Source organism: Struthio camelus, chromosome 3 (assembly GCF_040807025.1).
Source record: "Struthio camelus isolate bStrCam1 chromosome 3, bStrCam1.hap1, whole genome shotgun sequence".
Taxonomy (NCBI): Eukaryota; Metazoa; Chordata; class Aves; order Struthioniformes; family Struthionidae; genus Struthio; species Struthio camelus.
The window spans coordinates 77,982,348-78,002,439 of NC_090944.1; the positions used below are offsets into that span (position 1 = coordinate 77,982,348).

The window sequence follows — 20,092 nt, forward strand, 5'->3', positions numbered from 1 at the left end:
AGTAAAATACAAAATCCACTTACTCTCTCAAATCTGTGTGATAACTGGATATATTCGGCATTGCAACTGTGGGGGCACCTGCATGGGCCACCATTGGCAAATGGCCTGGTTAAGAACTTCAGTTAATAATGTGAGTATAAATAGTTGGGGAGACGGGGGTTGAACACACAAAAGTGTCTGAACAGTGCTTGCCCAAAACTCATCAAGTTGAAGAGGAAGACTATCTACCCCCACCTGATGGTGCTAAACAGGAGGCTGGATTAAACAATAGCTTGGGAATTGCAAAGACTTTTTGAAGGAGGCATCAGCCTAAAAAGAAGTACAAAAGCAGCATGAAAACTGGGTGAAGAGACCTTGAAGTGGAAACAGCAGTTGTCAAAACCTGGTATGGCACTGCCAGAAGTCACTCCACCAGCATCTGCCTGGAGTATGCCAGCAACCTCTCTGTCAGCTGCTGTTATTAGCCTGCATCCACCGAGTGAACTGTCACTCGGGGTGCAACATGCATGGGGTCACATCTGACGTGTGCATTTGTGAACTTGTGGGGTGCTTTCTTACCAGCATGTTGACCAGCATGCTGTAGGGAGCAGCCAAGGTACACATAAAGCTAGAGCACCCACATCTCCAGCAGGAGGAATGTGCAAGTAAGTAAGGGATCTTTCAGTCGCAGGAGAGAGGAGGGGTGTGTGCGTGTGTGTGCATCACTAGAACTTTGGGGGCTTGAGCTATAGAGTGGTGCTTGGACATTGGCAGGTGTTTATTAACATTTCCTAAGTGTCCAGTATGGTGTTTCACCTGTTCTATTACTGATATTGACACTGAATGTGTAAGTTCACTGATTGTGGGTTAATTACATGTCATTAATAAATCAGCTAACTGCTTCAATCTTGATTTGGTTTAAACTACATGTGAAAAATCACAGTTTTGTGCTGCAAAAGCAACCTTCACCTTTTAAAATTTTCCTAACTGGAATAATAAAGATGAAAAGTATGAATTACATTCCTTAGTTTTATAGACAAATTAAAAAACACATTTCCCTATTAGATTGTCTAATTATGTTCAAGCTTGTGTCTTTCACTCATTTCCTTCCCCCCCCCCCCGCAACTACCTTTGCTTCCATTTTTCATAAAAGAGTAACTAGACTTTTAAAGTGAGGTCAGTGTACTAGGAAAGTCAGTCAGCGCTCATTGTTGCATACTTTGTAAGTTTATATCGTTCTTTTAACTCTAAAAACTCATCATCTCAGTGATAAGACAATGAACTTGCTTCTAAAACTTTATACACTGAAGCAAAAAGAGTAATTTCCTATAGAAGACTTCCTGCCCACAGTTTATCTTTTATCGATATTTATTTTCATTTATATAACAACAGCCAGGAACTCAGAATACATCTGCTTCTATGATGTTATTTTCTGCAGTGCTTCAGTAGTAAAATTTTTCAGGGAACATGAATCAAGAGCAGAAAAGGCCTTGGTTCCTAGAAAAATTATATAATAAATTAGTAAGAACAAGACAACAGGAACAGAATAGGATAAAAATAATCTGTATGCCAACCATATACTAACCATTAATGAAGTCAGTTTCCAAGACAACAGCACCTCAAAATATTGCATAAGGAGGACACTGTCAGCCTTAAAACATACAAATAATGTGCTTATCACTGAACCTATCAACAGAAAATAAATATGACAGCTCCCCACCATTATATAGAGAAATAGGCTGGAAAAAGCATGGATCGACCTAAGCATCCTAAAATATCCCAATATAAATTAACAGTCAAGAGTCTCGTATTGCAATCTGCTGTGATCTAAATAATTGGGAAATGAATGAATGGTCTCTGTAATTCTCATTAACATCCACTTCACTCAAATTCAGAGCAGTTTAGAACACAAAAGAGCTGTCTACATTCTAATCGAACTGCTCCTACAGCAGCAGAACGACCCAAGAGCATTCCTCAGCAAGAGGTTCACTGCTCTCTCTCGTCTCCTCCACCAGCCATGAGGAGAGCCAAAGCAAGCACACGATAGGAGTTTAATCTCAGTCAGCCATGCCACAGCCATAGCTAAAGCAGAGAGAATGACGGAGAATGGATATGGAAGTAGACTGTTGTTACCAGGGGGTCAGAAGGTGTAAGAGAGAGAGAGAAATAGCCTGAACACATTAGGCACAAACCAATTCAGTCCACCTAACTGGGCTTTGAGATGGCAGAAACTCTAAGGAAGGCTGTGGAAAAGCACTGTTTTGTGGAATCTACAGACCAAGACTAAGAGGAAGAACCACCAGGCCCAAAAAGGGGAAGCTGAGGGGGAAAGGAGCTTCCTGGAGCCTCACTGTGTGACCGAGCACATCAGTAACAGGCTGTTCCTCATCACCCTTATGCTCAAGAGGACACTGAAAAGTGAGTTCCTCCCTCCACACAGTAATGCCTGCTGACTAGGAAAGGGAATTCCTCGGACTTAAATTTGAGTTCCCCATACGAAGATCCATAAAAGATCTTTAGAACAACAGGGGTTTTATGTTAGATTAGCTTGACTAAGTACAATAATAACGGACGAATACAGAAAAAGAATATATTCTCAATATAAAGCATAACTTATTAGCATAACATGACATAACATTGGTATCTCTTGCAGGGTTGTTAGCAGGGTACAAATGGCAGTATTCTCTCTGTGCCTGAATAGGCTGGTTGGCCCCAAAGTAGAATTCCTAACACCATTCAGACAATTTAATTTGTTACTGTTAGGAATTGTAACCAAGCTGTTAAATTGTCCAATATCAAACCAGGCTGCTTCTGTAAGATGTTCTATTCAGCCTTTCAGATTGGCATGTGTCTGAATACAAATTATGAATAAGCAGCCTATTGTTCTTGTACAAGGGATCCTGAAATGCGTAATCAATTACCTTTTGATTTAAGAACAACTGAAAGCTATTCTCATTTTGAAAAAACTGAAAGACGAATCTTTGGTAAGAAGTGATTGCTATTATTTTAACTGGAAGCTATTGTTGTGCTACTTAGAATAGTTTGTGCTTTGCAAAATTATTTTTACCGTTCAAAAAAAAAAACTCAACAGTGGCTTTGTTTTAAAAGGGTGTTTGCTTTACAACTCAGTGACTTCACTTGATAAACATATGTGAAAAAGTTGTATCTGCAGAATTTGACATTTAGAAAGACAACCTGGAAAGAGAGGTGTGTCTTCATGTACAATACAGATGTAAGTGTTTTAACAGGTTCTCATTAAAATGAAAAGATATTTTAGTAACTGGAACTTGCTCCTTCAAGATTGTTTGTGGCATACCTTCACAAACATTTTATTCTCCCTCCCCTCTTTCTGTTGAAGTTGTACGATCATTCTTTCCACTTATCTTCATCAGACAAGAAAGGGTTTTTAAATGGCATTAGGCTTCACAGACAATTGACAGAGTATAAGCAGTAGAATCATTCACCACATCCAGTTTTAACTAGCTACTGCCCTTTGATACGTGAAGTACTTCTACAGAGCAACTCTAAAAGTTCACTGTATCAACTAAGCAGATGTATTTGGAAAATGAGAAAAAAACACAAACAAATGGTATCTTTTCATAGAACACAGAATCAGTGTATATTAAAAGGGCAGGGAAATAAGCCTTAGACACATGCTAACATTTCATTTTGAGATTTTAGCAGGCAGTAACACTTGGAAGGAAATTTGTTACTTCCTTCCACAGCAAGTGTTTGCCCATGAAAAAGTTCTCCCAAGTATATAACATTTTCTGAACTTCATACAGAAGCTTTCTCATGATTCCATTGCTAGTAATAATGAGAATGACTGGGAATACAGGAAAGGAAAAGTTTCTTCTTTTTAATCTTTTGTGGAAAAGAGCAAACTGCATGAGGTACAACAGCCAGAAGAAGTTGCTTCAGTACATGCATAGGAAATAATTATTTTTATAGTAGCTTTGTGAGAGGGGCACACTGCTTATAAAGACACACCATTCAAAATATACACATAAGGAGTGGGAAGCTTACAGTCTGTACAGTAATGTAAGCAGGAAATTAAATAGAAGTTATGTTAGCTTCCTATTTTTCCTTTATATTAGCCGCTTTCAGAAAGGAGCAGGAATCCTGCTCCAGTCTCACTGAGCAGAGAAATATACAGAGAGCTGCTGTGAAGTAATTAAAAAGAATACTGAGTATTTACAGAATAACTGTCCCTATGTATGCATATGTATACTTTTATGTAATCTAATAGAAGTAGATACTTGAACATATGACTTCTCTAAAAAGAGTAAATCAGTTAAATCAACATTAAGAATATTTTCAAGTACTCAGCTCTTTGGGGACAGCTTAAGGTTTCAGTTGTTTCACAATCGACTTTTTGTACTCTGACAAGAGTCAGCCATTTAGATACTTTCTGTAGTAAGAGCAGCATATTCAACACATTAAATGAAATCATGGCATGAGTATAATGCGAGATATATTTTTGAATTCCTTCACAAATACATGGAACATATTTCCATCACACATGGAAACTATATATATCTCTGTCAAGAATACTATGCTGCAAAAGAAAAATGCAGGCTAATCTGTTTCCTACCTCCACCATTTGGCGAGAAATCCTGTTGTGTGCAGGAAATGATGAAGTCATTAATTGATAAAAGTCCCAAATGCACATATCCAACAATAGCAAGCAACCAAAGAAAAATACATCTCAGATGTTACTATGCAACAAAATCTACAACTTGTTTCAGTGAAAGGATATCTTGCAGGACTGTCCTTCAGGGCATTGAGGAACCCTGTTTGTTGTGAACCTGTGGAAATAAAACCCAAATTACCAACTGAGTATGATATTAAACTACAGGCTTTTTTCACTATAGTTCACACACAATTAATATTTGAAGATCTACTGAACAGTCACAGAATACATTTTACTAACGAGAATCTGAGATTATGCTATTCTGCAGCAACAACAACAAAAAAATCCTGGGTAAGTTATCTAACATCTGCAGTATATTTTCTCAGTAATATCAGATTGATGCCTGCATACTTTCCCACGAACAAGATCTCTGATTATGCCTGTTCTTTTTAGATCTAATATAGAAACAAAAAAAATTATAAGTTATTTGTTCCCCGTTAAATATTATTTTTCCAAATCAACTTTTGACTCAGAAAATTTATGAAATTTATACTATCAACCCAGATTCTCAGCCTTCCGTCCCTTATTCTGGATGCAGCCAAAGTTCTCTAGACTATAATCATGCTTCTACTGCACTTGCATAGGGTTTTTCTTATAGGTGCTCATTACCTCTGGGCAAATGGAGCATACCTGCTGGCTGAAACTAGCCCAAGGACAGCATGCTCCAATGACCAGACATGGAGAAACATCTATTTGGGTTTTAAAGAGATATTCACCACAAAGGGCAATTTGACAATTTGCAAGAGGTGAATTTGTCTGTAGAAACTGACTCTTAATGTTACATAAGCATAAAGGCATACACAGCTTATATTTTATTCTATAAATTAAATGATTTAAATGCATCAGGTTGAAAGTATTTCCCATGGCAAAATTTTCCCTATTCTTAGCTGAATTCACCTGAATATTTTTAGGAAGAGAGAAGAAACTTGATAAACCAAGATGTCTTTAAAATAAAAATTAAAAAAAAAAAAGAGATTATATATACTGTTTCTTTAGGCTTGCCTGGCCAATTTTACTATTTGTCATTAAAAAGGGAAAAGTTACTTACCTTACATTTCTCAGCCTTGAGATTTTCTTTTCAGACTCTCATAACTGGGTCTTAGTCTCAAGGCACAAGACTAGCAGAACTTCCCCCTACCTTCTTACTATTTTCAGGATCCTTAATGGCAATGGCAGCAGGTAGGTGTGAACTACATTCCCTACTGCCGGTTACACTCTTCCAATTCCCAATATATGAAAAGGGGAAGGTTCCTCATTGTAACACACAACTGAAATACTGATGCCTCAAACAGAGCTGAGAAGATAGAACTCTGAAGATAGACAGTACTATTGAAAATGTATTAAGCTTGGGAAGTTAGAAGAAAATCCTGCAAGACAACACCTTCAAAGTTACTTTAGCATCTTCAGTAATACTATGTGTGAAGATTCTTAATCTTGGAAAGGGAAAATTTCATCTCATTGCAACTTACGCTCATCAGAAATTATAAAAATCCCAGCTAACAAGATTCATTAAAAAAATTAAACAGATTTCAACATTACGTCTATATCAAGAGATATATAAAAGAGAAATAACAGGTTTCCTATGTAACCAACAAGAACAAGGTCAGAGAAGGTACTCCCCTCTTCAGATGAACTATATAGGGTTTTGTTCATGTAAATGCCTGCAAGTTACTGTGACTATCCCTCAGTCCCTTCCTAAAGGGCTATTGTCAGATGACATTCAGTCAAACACAGGATATCCTGAATAAAATGTCGCTGATGGGAAGGTAATCATGTTCGGACCATCTTCACAAGAGCTAAAAACTAGATTTGGCTAAGTCAGCAGGACTTTCTCAGCAATCAAGAATGTTGCCACGATTTGTGGAAATAGATACAATAGCTTTCTTTTCTCCCCCCAGGAAAAGTTGAGAAAAACACATCTCCTTTTAACACAGCCTCTTTCCATTGCCACATAAAAATAATTGAGTAGCTTCTTGTTCAAGCAAAAATCACACGCAGTCTCATATTGATAAAGCAACGGATTCAAAGGACATCTATCAGACAATTCACAGATCATTTGAGAAATTTATTTGACCAAAATGTTCCTCTATATAGGTGCAAGAACACTAGAGACAAAACCCCCTTCAGAAATCAAGTTCTTTTGCAATTTTACGACATTTGTCTCCAGAATTCTTTGGAAAATTTCTGTTCTTTTACAAACTTCAGTATCAAAAACCTGGATAGAATTAGTCTGGGAGTTGGATACCATGGCTTTCAGAAGGGTTACAATTCACTAGAGATGTGAAGATCCTCATGAAGTACAGGCTTCCACAGAGGTTCTAGGTTCACAGAAGATTGTCTTCCTTGCAAACATAATGATTACAACAATGTACAAATACAGAGGTATTTTTACTGGTTGCAACAAGCTAACTTATCACTGGAGGTTTTTTTTTTTTTTTTCCTCCTGTCAGTATGGTGTTATTATGGCTAGGGAACAATTCACTAAGCTATTAAGTGATCTTCCTTTCTATCAAACTAATACTGCAGTAGAGGACATCTTAGAAATAAAAAGAAAAGTATCTTTACACTTGAATGACCTTCAAGACAACTAGACCAGAATCCTAAGACTGAAAACTGAGACTTCTGTTCACAGACACACTAACACAAAGTACTCTGTGCCAATTGCAAAGATCCCTGCTTAACAGTCAGCAGCAGCTGAAGAACTGCAGAACTGCAAAACAGAACAAGAACGGCTGAGGGTAAGTAACAAAAAGGTGAACAGAAAGAGCTCCAGAAGCATGCTGGGCACAGAAAGAGCAGAGTTGTGACTGATTAGAAACCTTTTTGCAGAGAACTCTCTTTTGGTCACAGTCAGGAATACACTAGATAAATCTGAAAGCTGAGCTCAGACGTAGCAAGCATCAGCAAGCAAACAGCTCAGGAATTGTTCAATGTTCGTACCTGCTCCCATTGCCTTTGAGGACCAAACAATCCTTAGAACTCAGGAGGTTTTTCTGACTCATGCAAGGGAGAGAAAACTTCATAGCAAGAGTGTTTTACAGCTGATATACTTTGAAAAGTCAGCATTTAACATTTATTATCTGCAACACCTACACAACGCTAAAGCGTTTCTCAACCACCCAGAGAGACAATCCATTGCCCTGCTCTTTACCCAATTCTCACTTAGATTTAGATATAGACTTCTAATTGGTCAACATTGTAAAGTTAAAAAAATACTGGATAAATTCATTTGACATACGGAACATGAAATATTGGCAAAATTTCAGTAATTCAAATACTTAAAACTGCAAAAAAAAAAAAGTACTGTAATCTTTGTGAAATAAAGGTAGGTTAGCATCAGCAACAACAGCTTTGTCATATCAATTACCTTTTCAACTACTGAATTCTGGCAGGCAAGAGTAAGGCTACAGTCAAAAACATGCCTCCTTCTTCTTAAATGTAGGAGTTGTGCATGTATATGGTCAGGTATGCCCAAATAAATTTCAAGGATTTAAGTATTAATAGCAAATGGTCTCCTTCTATTAATTACTTTTTCCTTTTTAAAGGATATGTATATCTGTTACTCTGCTGTTTCAACTGACCTTAGAACTGCTGTATCTGGCAGTAAGGATAAATTGTTGATCCAGACTCCCACAAAATTAGCATGTCCCTAGCTCTACTCTCTATGTACTACATTTTCAAACTATAGGAACACTGCAGTCCCCTTACCCTTCTGTGAAGCACAAATGAGAGCAGGAGTTCTGCTTTTCAAAATACAAATTTTCATCCCCGCACGGTAAGTAATTTAAGAAATTGACACAATCTGACATATTTTTCCTTAGAATGTTTTGTAAGTATTGTCATTATGAAGCTAGCTTTATAAATGCATTATAAAATGAATAAACTGGAATGAGTTGTTTCTGTCAGGTTTCCATTGTAATAAGGAATATAAAGAAACATAAAGATCATATTTCCAAAATGATTAAAAATACTGTTCAAGAGAATACCCTATATAATTAATGAAGGAGATACAGCATTCTTAAATGTCCTAATGAAAATGGGTTAAAAAAAACAGAATACACAAGAGGTCTTTGAAGACTGCTCATATAGTCTATCACCACAAACTGGAATAATAACAACATGCAGAAGCTAACACATTTTGTTATGTGTGTGGGAAAAAAAAAAAGAAAAAAAAACCCAAAAGAGCTTTGAAAAAACCCTCCTTAAATCCAATCCCAAATACAAATAAAAATCTGTCTCAAACTCATGAATATTCATCTTCCTACATTCGCTACATTATACTACATTATAAATTGGTTATTCTCAGAACGTCTATGCAAATGAATGTAATTTGTGTTAAAAATAGGGTTGAGGAAGATGTAAAACTAAACAGGAAAACAACAGAAACTGTAAAATAGTTCAAATTATTTGTTAGTAAGTCACCTCTTTTGGATGGATGGCAAGTGACCCATACTTACTGTCCAAAAAGCAGACACAGTTTTTCTTTGGGAAAATGATGCTATTTGTACACTTGGACGTAAAGTATGTGTGCTGCTTTTCCAAAAACAAAAAAATGTCCAGAAAAGGACCAAAAAAATTTAAGAAAATTAACACGATTAAGATAAAGCCTGTGCTGCATCAATGACTACCATGATCCCGGTCTGCTACAGACCAGAATGGGAGTCACTGGGGACTATGAATCTTCAGAGAGAAGGCAAATAAATAAATAAATAAATAAACAAACAAACCCTAAATGATCAAAAGATTAACTTAAAAATAAAAAACTCAAGCAAATGGCTACATACGTAATCTGATTTCACCAGCATACTTACGAAGGATGACGTGGGTGATAACGAATGCAAATATAAAGACTGTCAGAAAGGACAGAGATAAAATAAACATATAAAAAAATCTGTAGTTTCTTTTCCCCACACAGTTGCCTACCCAGGGACAGTGGTGATCAAACCGTTCTGAAATGAGAGGCAGAAGAAAAAAAAATGGAAAACAATTAATAAGATGCTGCTTTATTTGAAAAAAGTTCTCTGAATACTATATTAGAACTCATGATTTAATCGGCATTTAAAAACCAGCCACAGAGAAAATTGTGAAATAGAAAAGAAAAAAGGAATATTTTAATGAAACCTTACAGCTTCTAAAGAAAAAGATGGCTGAGGTGAGCTTCTGTTAAACTAACAGCATTACGACAATAAACTGTGCAGTCCAACCAATAAACGTATATTTTCCACTGTCACATGGAACGGTACCAATTCAATTGCACTTTTCTTCCAGTGACTTTTCTACTCAAAATTGGGGTTTTTGACATTGTTTTATTTACATATTTCATGATCATACCTGTGTCGCTTATGCCCACCATCACATCATTCATCAAATATGGCATATGAAATATTTCCACCCTCCCCCTCTTCTTTTAGTATTTTACTCAAAACATCATCTATTCCAAACCTATTTTTCCACTTAGAATTGACACTGCCATACAAAACCATTCAAAGTAGTAAAATCAGTGACAAAAAAACATTTTTCAATGATTAAGATTCAGATCGCCTTGTAAAATTCATTTTCTCCTTTAGCTTTACAGGGGCTTTTAGGTGTTTTGGTTTTGTTAATTATCTGTTACATCTGGTGGGAATTCTGTGGAAACCACATGGTATAAGTTGGTAGATGCCTGAAAACTCCTATGTACCACTCTAGGGTCCCTCTTCTCTTCCTTACTACATCAAGCTCTTTCCTTTCATTTCTCTGCAAGATTAACTCATTAATGAGACGGAAAAAAGCCAGGGCAGTTCAGAAACAAGTCTCCAGAACATCAGGGAAATACCCCAGTGCTGGTGAACGTCGCAGGGAATAGTTAACTCTGCTGCTTGTGCAGGGTCTGGGGCTCCCTGTCCAGCCTGCAACCTCCCTGTTCCAATATGCCAGTTAATGAAAACAGAATGATTGTCAGGAAACCAAACAGCATTTCGTAACTTTGCTTTGGAGAGATTACGCTGACATAATGATAGAATTTTAAATTTTTAATCAAATCCAAGATCATAACTTAAGACAGATGCTCTCATGCTGACTCCCTCTCATTCTCTGATCCTTGGCCAAATTTTGTTTTGTTTCTCTGACTTTTATGCCTCCATTGACGTATGGTATCAGACTATTTGTAATTGCACAGGAAAAGCAAGCTATAAATTTGAAGTCCTTAAGCTCTATGTTAAAAAGGCACATCTGTTCAAACAGACTAGTTTATTTTAGCTATGGCTTTATGTTAAAGACCTACATGAGAGGTTTTCCTTGAAGGATGTGTTTAGGATTATCCTCATTAACAAAAGTCAAAGCAACATGCACTACAGATTTCTGAGTTCACAGGACTTTCAGGGATTTTTTTTAACTGGTTTTGCGTGACAGCTGTTTAAACCACAAGTTTCTGCCATAAATCTGTTTCAAATTCCAGCAGGGCTATTCAAGGTGAAGTTACTGAACTGTCTTTGGATAAGGCTTCAGAAATACTTTAATTTACTGAGTACTGCTACAAATACTGAGAATTAAGTACCTCAGATACCTAAAAGTGTCTACTATTACCTTTCCTTCAATGCAATACAGTGGCATTCCCCAAATAAGCAGACAGTGCATGTGAACAGTTCTACTTTTTACATTTGTGCTTCCAAATGAGTTCTTATGCTCTGCTAAACACTTTATTTAATGGGTATCTAATGCAACAGATAAGCATTTAGTACCACAAAATAAAATAAAAGTTAAAAAGCCTTTTAAAAGCATAATCCTAAGGTACTTTTGTACCCTACTGCTTCAGAAAAAAAATTCATGATCCCTTTTTGAAGATGCATTTAACATATATATTAATTCTCTTCTATGCTGAAACAGTAGGAATCAACAAATTCTACTGACATAAATCTCAGTGTCTAGCCATGAAACGGTATTCAGATACAGCAGATGGCTATACAATAAGGTTCAGATAAACGGAGACACACACACACACACACACATTCCCTACTGCAGACTGACTTGATATTTTAAACCTACTTGCCGCTCCTCTCCATTTCTGTCTTCAGACTTCCTCGGTAAGCTGAAAGGCTCTCTATTTATTTAAAATAAAGGCCTTACTAATCATTGTGAAGTTAAGTAACTAGCTATGATGTTACTGAAGCAGAAATGATGTTACTGAAACAGAAAACACTAGCTGAATATGAAAAACCCTTTGTAACAGTGTTAAAATTGAACAAACTCTGTAATAATGAGTATTATGAATGAATAAACTGGGCCTCATCTTTCCCACAGACAGTCACAAAAATCACAGAATGGTTAAGGTCAGAAGTGACCTTTAGAGATTGCTAGCCTAACTCCTCTGCTCAAGCAGGGTCACTTAGAGCAGGTGGCTTGCGACCGTGTCTCGTTGGGTTTTGAGTATCTCCAAGGATGGAGATGCCACAATCTCTCTGGGCAACCTGTGCCAGTGCTCAGTCACCCTCACAGTAAAAATTTCTTCCTTAGATACATATGGAATTTTCCGTGTTCCAGTTTGTGCTCGTTGCCTCTCGTCCTGCCACTGGGCACCTCTGAAAAGAGTCTGGCTCTTTACACCCTCTTTACACCCTTCAAATATTTATATGTATTGATAAGATCCTCCTGCAGCTTTCTCTTCTCTAGGCTAAACAATCCAGCTCTACAGAGACATAGCACTACAAATAACAAATAGCTCTAAAAATAACGAAAGGATTTGACATGTATGCTATATGCCACAAAACAGTATATTAAATAGTAAGGCATTATTCTACTCAGTTGACCACAAACATGTAAATGCAAGCTAAAGATAAAAGCCACCTAGTGGTACACAAGACAAGACTCGGATTTCCTGACCTTTGAACAAACTGACAATGGGCACTCAAATAGCTGCTTGTGATTTTTTCTGGAAAAGTTTTTTTTACCTGTTCATTCAGCCACTGAAAGGATAAGGCGGAAAGATACTTTCCACCACATTACACAAGGATCCCTAGAAGATCTAAAGAATCCTTTATCTCTTGTGGGAACTAGCAGTATTATTTTTTGGAATGCAAGGGGACTTTGAACTTAAAAATACCTATGATCCTAGAGCTTGTGAACCATTCTGGTTAGTTATTAATGCAAGAGAAAATTACTGGCAAAATGAGCAGACATATACTAAGCAGGAACTTCTAACATTATTAGGAAATATAAATTCTTTCTCTTAAGAGTAGAACACTTTCTTCTTCCTTATTATAAATCATAGCTAAATAAGTATTAATGAATAACAAAATATCTTAAGTTTCATCCTCAACATTTCAGAAACCTGCACACGAAACAGCCACCAGTCTGGAAAGGCAAGCTCTGCCTGACATCTTGGCTTGGTTTGGACAGTGCTGGCAGCAAAATTAGGATTTACCTTCATTGAGAAATGTAAAAACAATAATACTGAGAGAAGTTGGGGATTATGGCCTTGTTGACTTAAAATGCAGTGCAAATATAAATGCAACTGACCTGTGTTACAAAGAATCACAGACTGTTTGAAGGTGATGGTCGGTTGGCATTTTGGCTTCAATTTGTAGTCTATCCTTAATATAGTTAATATGCTGTTGCATTAAATCATATACTTGTACCAAAGTCAATGCAAAAATATTTGCAGTAAATGAGAGAATCAAAATATTAGTAATACAAATGGTTGTTGGTAAAAAGTATATTAGAACCGTTAACGTGAGAGGCCTGGAGAGTTTGTCTATGGAAGCATCCCAGCGACAGAAAAGTTCCTGGGATCACCCTCCTGCACTCTCAAGCAAAATGAGAAAGGCATTCACTTCAGGACGTGATACAATGTTACAGCCATACCGCCCTAATAGCAAACTACTGCTGAAAAGGACGGTCCTGCTTCCTCCCTTTTAGCATCCTGTGAGCAGCCTCTTTCGCTGCGCCAAGATTGATGTTCATTTTACCCCTTGGGGAGCTGGTTCAGGGAGCCAGAGTAACTGAAAACCAGGGTTAATTTTATGTTGCTTAGTTCCACAAACCAGCTCAAAGCATCAAGCGCCAAAGCTGGCACAAAGTGCACCAGTGAGAATATGCTGCCCAAGAAAAAAGTAAACAACCCCTTCAGAGACAGTTACGTGTTAATTCAGCTTAATTGTAACACCAACCACATTACTGGTTAACACGTATCAAGAAATCCAGTTTTGACTAATTCATCAGAGCGTGAAAAGAAGCAGAAAACAAGAGACCAAGAAAATAGGTGAACAGTTTATAAGGTGAAGTATCAATGAAGAGAAGAGACAGGTACATGGAGATCAGAAATGCTGCTGTAAAGACCACACAAAACCAAAGACGTAAGAAACCTCAAGAGACATCAGGAAACCTCCAATATTGATTATTTTACTAGTTTTTCCTATGTCATCAATAACGTAGAATTTGGATAATAACTTCTGCGTATAACGTCAGCACCTTCATACCCAAATCTAAGCGTGACGTTATACGAGAGAACTGAGGCAATCTAACAGCCTGTTGGTAGTGAAAAAAGACAGTCACAAGCTGACTTTCCTTTGTCCTGCTTCCTTTTTACCTTATCTAAGCTACTGATGAATCAGGTCAGTTAACTAAATTGTCAGTAGAGGAAGAAAAAAAAAAAAAAAAAGAAGAATTAAGGCAGAAGAATTAAGGAGGAAGTTAGGAGACTGTCCCTTTGGAAGCCATAAGCTGTCAGCATGACTAAGTAGTCCTATTAAAACTCATCTAATAATATATACTAACTGGATGATAGAAGAGTGTACAAGTTATATCATACTTCAGATATTCCTCTCACTTTTTACCTCCCCCTGAAATATTTACATTTGTGAACTTGCTTAAGAAATATTAACTGCTAGGTATCTAAGATAAAAACAGAAATGAGAACAGCTCCTATTTTAATAAGCAATGGCATGTTTGGGCTTTATAGATGTGGAGTGTTTCTTTAAAAGCCCCATTGAAATATATTTCATGCTGCTCAGGACTGAAGAGCCAAATCTCTACTTTTCCATAGCACAGCATGCAGACTCTTTAAATCTTTAAATGTTTCTCTTCCATTTTTGAATCATAACACATGAGGAAACCATGTACAAAATGATACTAAAGATTTCTTTCCTCTTTTAAAACATTCAATAAATCTTTATAACTTGGAAGAACAAAGAAGTGCTTTTATATGGAACATTTGTAGGCCAGCTTGGTCCTTCAGTTTGCAGCTTTTCTTCTCCGTAAACATTGTGACCTTAGCAGCGTTTGTTATTATTTATGAACTGCTTCCTTTTTTCTTTGCTTGACTGAATCGCTACCTGCCAACGTACATTTTCTAAAGCTTAATGAGAAGGCAGGTCTCAGTAAGACAAAGAGTCTATAGGTACAAAAACATGTAGGCCACATTACTGGCAGATTTTAATGCACACAAGTTAAAATTCACCTTCTTAATTCTTCCGTCTCGTTCACGTAAAGCATTGTATAGCAAAGACACAAACCTAAGACATCCAGTGAATGCTTAATATGCTCTATTTAACACATGAAAATGTGCATCCTGTGATTTTGAAGAGTCAACAGCCTGCTTTTCAAATTGCATGACAGTAAAAATCACATTATAACTCAAATAATTGGGCAGCATTAGTCAAAATTACTTCAGATGGACTACAAGGCCATTGTTCTGGACACACACTGGGCAATTATGTAAAGATCACTGACATCTGCACATACTTACAACAATGACAATTACAGCTTTTTGTAGGATTATGACATCATGGTATGACTACATTAGGCTTCTTGACTTGGTATTTTGTGTGGCAAATGGTACTTTCAGAATTTGGTTGCTATTGAAACGTTAAGAAAAGTAAATGAAGTTTTTATATGTCCCTTTACAGAATATATATTTTTTATTACAGAAACTGTTTATTCTGTTCTAAGACACAGTAATTCAATCCCAGAGCCCAATGAGACTCATGCTCACATGCACAAAAGCAAACATAACCATGGCATCAAATTCTCCAAAGTCAGTTCACAATGTCTGATACTTTAACATAATTAGTAAAAAAAAACCCTGTATCTGATCTTTATACCTATTAACTATCCTTAGCTCAGATGCTTAGTTCCATTGACTTAAAAGTCATCACTCATACGAAAATTTATTCATATGAACAAAACTGACGGGACTTGCCCTTAACGGGCAATCTAAAAATATAGATCAATATATATAACTTAGTATACATCACATCCACCTATGTGACAGTCATTCCCCTGACAATGTCTTTGGTGTTACTTTTTGGAATGAAATCAAAGTAGAAATTTGTAAAGACAATCAGTCAATAATAAAATAACAAAAGACCCATTGTGAATTGCATTTATATGCACACTTATGTTATTTCAGAACATTTGTTAGAGACAATGCACAATGGATCATTTTAACCATCAAGTTTGAGCACTTTTGTACTCTTATCCCAAATCAAAACACCCCAAGAAAACATAATACAACAGAACGAGCCTTTTGGCTCAAGTTTACATTCAGGAAACACACACGCACCAAAAGTTTATTCCAGATTACATTCTGGACACTAAACTAATCTCTACATGATGATGCAAACTGAAAGAGCAACGCAACCTTGTGAAAAATGGGCCTTATTAATGAGATTAATTAATAATGTGGGTGGACATCTACACCAAGAAGTCATTCAGAAAAGCAAACACAAGGAATACTCAACAGACATTTTACTCTCAGAATCATTTAAATACTATCCCAGGAAGCTAAGCCGTTTATGTGGGTATTTTAAGAAAACCAGCTGCAAAGTCAACTTCTTCCACACTAACCAGTCTCAATAGCAGCAGACTAACGTTATTCACAAAAAGGAAATAAACATGCTTAATTTTATTAATAAAAATAACAATTGCTTTATTAGGAAAACAAACAGACATTGCCCCAGGATATTTCATAGTAATTAAACTATATCATCACATAGCTCACCTTACTGCTACCTCCAATAATAAATGTTGAATGTAACAAAAAATCCCTTTGACTGTAAGCACATTAATGGTGACATTTTCAAAGGCAGCAGTGGCAATTAAGAATTAATGATATTTGATAGGTAATAAGAATACAAAGCAAGGGAACTCATTGCTTCACAATATCTCCTCTATATACATATTTTTGTAAATATGATATGTTCACACAAGAGGAACCACATGACTGACTGCCAGACACATGTCCAACTGTGGAGGAACAGAATTAAAAAAAAAAAAAAAAAACCCAAGCGTTCCCTGAGGGAAGTTTGGCATCCTTACCAAACTGCTCTCAGTCTCCACAAAGTTCAGGGCTTTGTTCTTCCTTGCTCTACACAAAACACAACTTTTAGACACTTTTGTTATTGCCTTTTATCTCTGTCTTTGAATTCCTTAACTATCTTTCAATTGTTGTTGCTCCAAATTTAAATATTTGGTCATTTACTTAGGTTCCTAAAAATATTCCTTTGTATTTTCTCCTAGTAATTTCTCTCTCTCTCTCTCTCTCTTCTTCTTCTTCTTTTTTTTTTTTTTGACTCTGACTTCTGAGGTTTACAACTTAATTTACGTTCTTAGGTATTATGATCGTCTATGCTCTTTCTTCTTTAGGCAGGCCAATACACAGAATATATAATACAGAATATGTTCAAGGAAGTCACTAATATATTGCATTACCTTTCCAATACTGGACTAAAAATGATAATTTCTTTGCCACTGTTGTACATCCCTCCATTTTCATATGTGGTGTTTTTATTTTTTTTTTGATTAAAGGACCACCAGCTTGACTATGTTACAACTTCACATAAACAAGTTTGATTTTGTTTCTTCCCCATTCTCAGGGAACTGTATCTATTCTTTTTCCCAGGATGTTCTCTCACTTATGGCTAGCTGCTGCCTAAGATAGATACAAGTTAATGAAAATAGGAAACAACATTTTGCTTCCATCAACATCCCAAAAAGTAACTTATGTAATTTTACAGCTGGATATAAAGAATTGATATATAACGCTAACCATATATATTATATGGTCAAAAAATTGAGAGAGAAAAGAAGTTAAGCTCAAAAAGTATCCATGACGTTACAACATTCTAGACTCGTCTACATCTTTAAGTCTTTCTCTCTTCTGCTTGAAGAGCAAAGATAAAAAATAACAACTCCAAAACAATGACCCCTCTCCCCACTAAATCTTGACACTCACTCCCATGTTCAGGATCTATAGAAAAAGACAAACAAAAACAAACAAACATATAGATTTACAAGTGAGAAGAAGCCTTATCTCCTACTGAAATCAAAAAATATCAAGAGAAAATGCCAGTATGACACATGGTCCTTTAGCACTATGTGGCATCCTGTTTCTCCATCTGAAAAAGGTTATATTAGGTACAAAGAAGGCCCACTAGGATCCATCAAGGGCTATTAAAAAGAAAGGAATAACCCTCCAGGGTTCAGGAAGACCAATGCCACAAATTTCTGAGAGCGTGAGAATATTCTGCAGGAAGTATCATCGCATGCTTGCCCTCTTCTTATATGCTTCCCTAGGGATCCACTCTGGCCATGGCTGGAAATAGGCTATTGCACTAATCAAAGCTTTAGACTAACTTAGTATGCCATTCTCATGTTCACCAGGGAGCTCTGAAAAAAAACAAACTGATTTCTTAGTAATCCTAATTAAAACATTTCAAAGGTACTCTGTGACGTCTAATTTCTAAAATGTAAAGCTTTCAGTCCTCTGTGAAAAAATCATCTGTGTTGAAAGAAACACAGTGGAACCTTACAAGAGATTTCTATCCAACAATCACACAGCTTTAAGATGCATAGATTTTGAGAGAAATAAAAAGGACATTCTCTTAGATGAATGTATGTGATGGTATCTCTCCTTTCACCACACTAGGTCTTTGCCTTAGTCTAAACTAGGCTCTTTTGCTTGGCAGGCAAAGATGGGGCATATCAACGTGAAAGTCTCTGGACTTTTGGTTTATTGGACTAAGTTCATTTACTGCTCGCTAATAATTACTTACTGTTTCTGCTTAGTCATTCTGTACTATATTTAAACAAATTGTTCTGAAATAGCCAATTACATCTTGTTTAGCTTTTATTTTCTGTAGAAAGCAAATAAGACTAAAATTATTTACCAAAACAAAATAAAAAAGGAAATGAGACAGTCAATGTTGAAACAAATGATCAAAAAAAGTCACGTCCAGAGCAAGTCCTACTACTGGCTTTTAAATAGCATCACATACTGCAATCAAAACCTGTTGGCAAAACCCAGCAATAACTAGCTCAAGCTGAGAATTTGACTGCTGTGGTTATTTTTTTTAAATCTTATTTTAGCTCTCGTGTTTATATTTACATTATTTAAAAATTTTTAAGCAAACATGTGGCACACAGAAAGCCCTTGAGGGGCTTACTTCCAACTGCCATTCAGAAAGACAGTTAAAGAAAGCAAGCCAGGAATCCATCCAAGATCTCTGTCTCAGGGAACACTTATTTGACCAAATCTTTGGAGGCATTGCATAAAAGCAACAAAGTGCATTTGTACAAAAATCCAGATTTTTCTGCATACTCTATGAAGTTATTGCAAAGCTAAAGCTGCTGCTACTCAGGTTCTTTTTTCTTTTTCTTTTTTCTTTTTTAAGAACTACTTATTCATAATTTTTCTGAAATACAGTAGATAGCGTTCCATATAAAATTAGTGAAGAAATAAAAATCAGAAGCAAGTAATAGGTAGGTTTACTGGAGAACTAGAAAGTTAGGATTAAGTAAAAGGCAAAAAAGTTACATGAAAATGTTTTTGCATGTATTTACATATTTAAAACGCTGCTAAGTATGTCCTATGGAATGAAAAACATCAACAGAAAGTACTGAATGAAAGAACTTCGTTTGCACTATGTTCATTTGCTTTGTAAAATGAAATACCTTTAGGCAAAAAAAGTAAACTAGCTTTTCTGTACAGGGAACTCTGGTTTGAAGAAAGATTCCATTCCTATATTACACAATTTCTGTGGTTAATTTTTAATTATCCAGCAAAAGCTTCGGAAACTAGCTACTTGGTAAAAAGGAACTCACACCAATACTGGTAGTGAGTTGCAATCTTAAGTTACTTAATGGCCTGTGCACCTGTGAAGTAAGAATATTTTTGCATTGGTTTAGTTGCATCAGTGAGGAACTAGCAAATTATAGTGAAACAAGAAGACTCACATCTAAGTAAGATTTATACATAAACTAGACCTAAATTAAGTAAAAGAATCATCATATAGACAAGCCTATTTCTTAAAAATGGAGACGGATGAATAATATATAGCCTGATCAAGTATGCACTTGCAGACTGCAGTTTTCCACAAGTGCACGAGCACTTCTTATCTACTTCTTATGACATCAATTTTTCACAGAAAATTAGCTACTAGTATTTCT

At 36.2% G+C, this 20,092-nt stretch overlaps 1 protein-coding gene across 10 annotated transcripts in view; it reads right to left on the reverse strand.

The window, feature by feature from the left end:
• ZDHHC14 (zinc finger DHHC-type palmitoyltransferase 14) overlaps positions 1 to 20,092 on the reverse strand; it is a 148,047-nt gene that overhangs the window by 23,889 nt on the left and 104,066 nt on the right. For 8 of the 10 annotated variants that reach the window (XM_068938615.1, XM_068938616.1, XM_009687151.2 and 5 more), the window contains 2 exons: positions 9,484 to 9,621; positions 4,739 to 4,787 (listed from right to left, as the gene is read on the reverse strand). In XM_068938615.1, the coding sequence (XP_068794716.1) occupies positions 4,739 to 4,787; positions 9,484 to 9,621 (187 nt within the window). The remainder of the gene's footprint in view (positions 1 to 4,738; positions 4,788 to 9,483; positions 9,622 to 20,092) is intronic. The other 2 variants (XM_068938611.1, XM_068938610.1) reach the window with 1 other exon arrangement.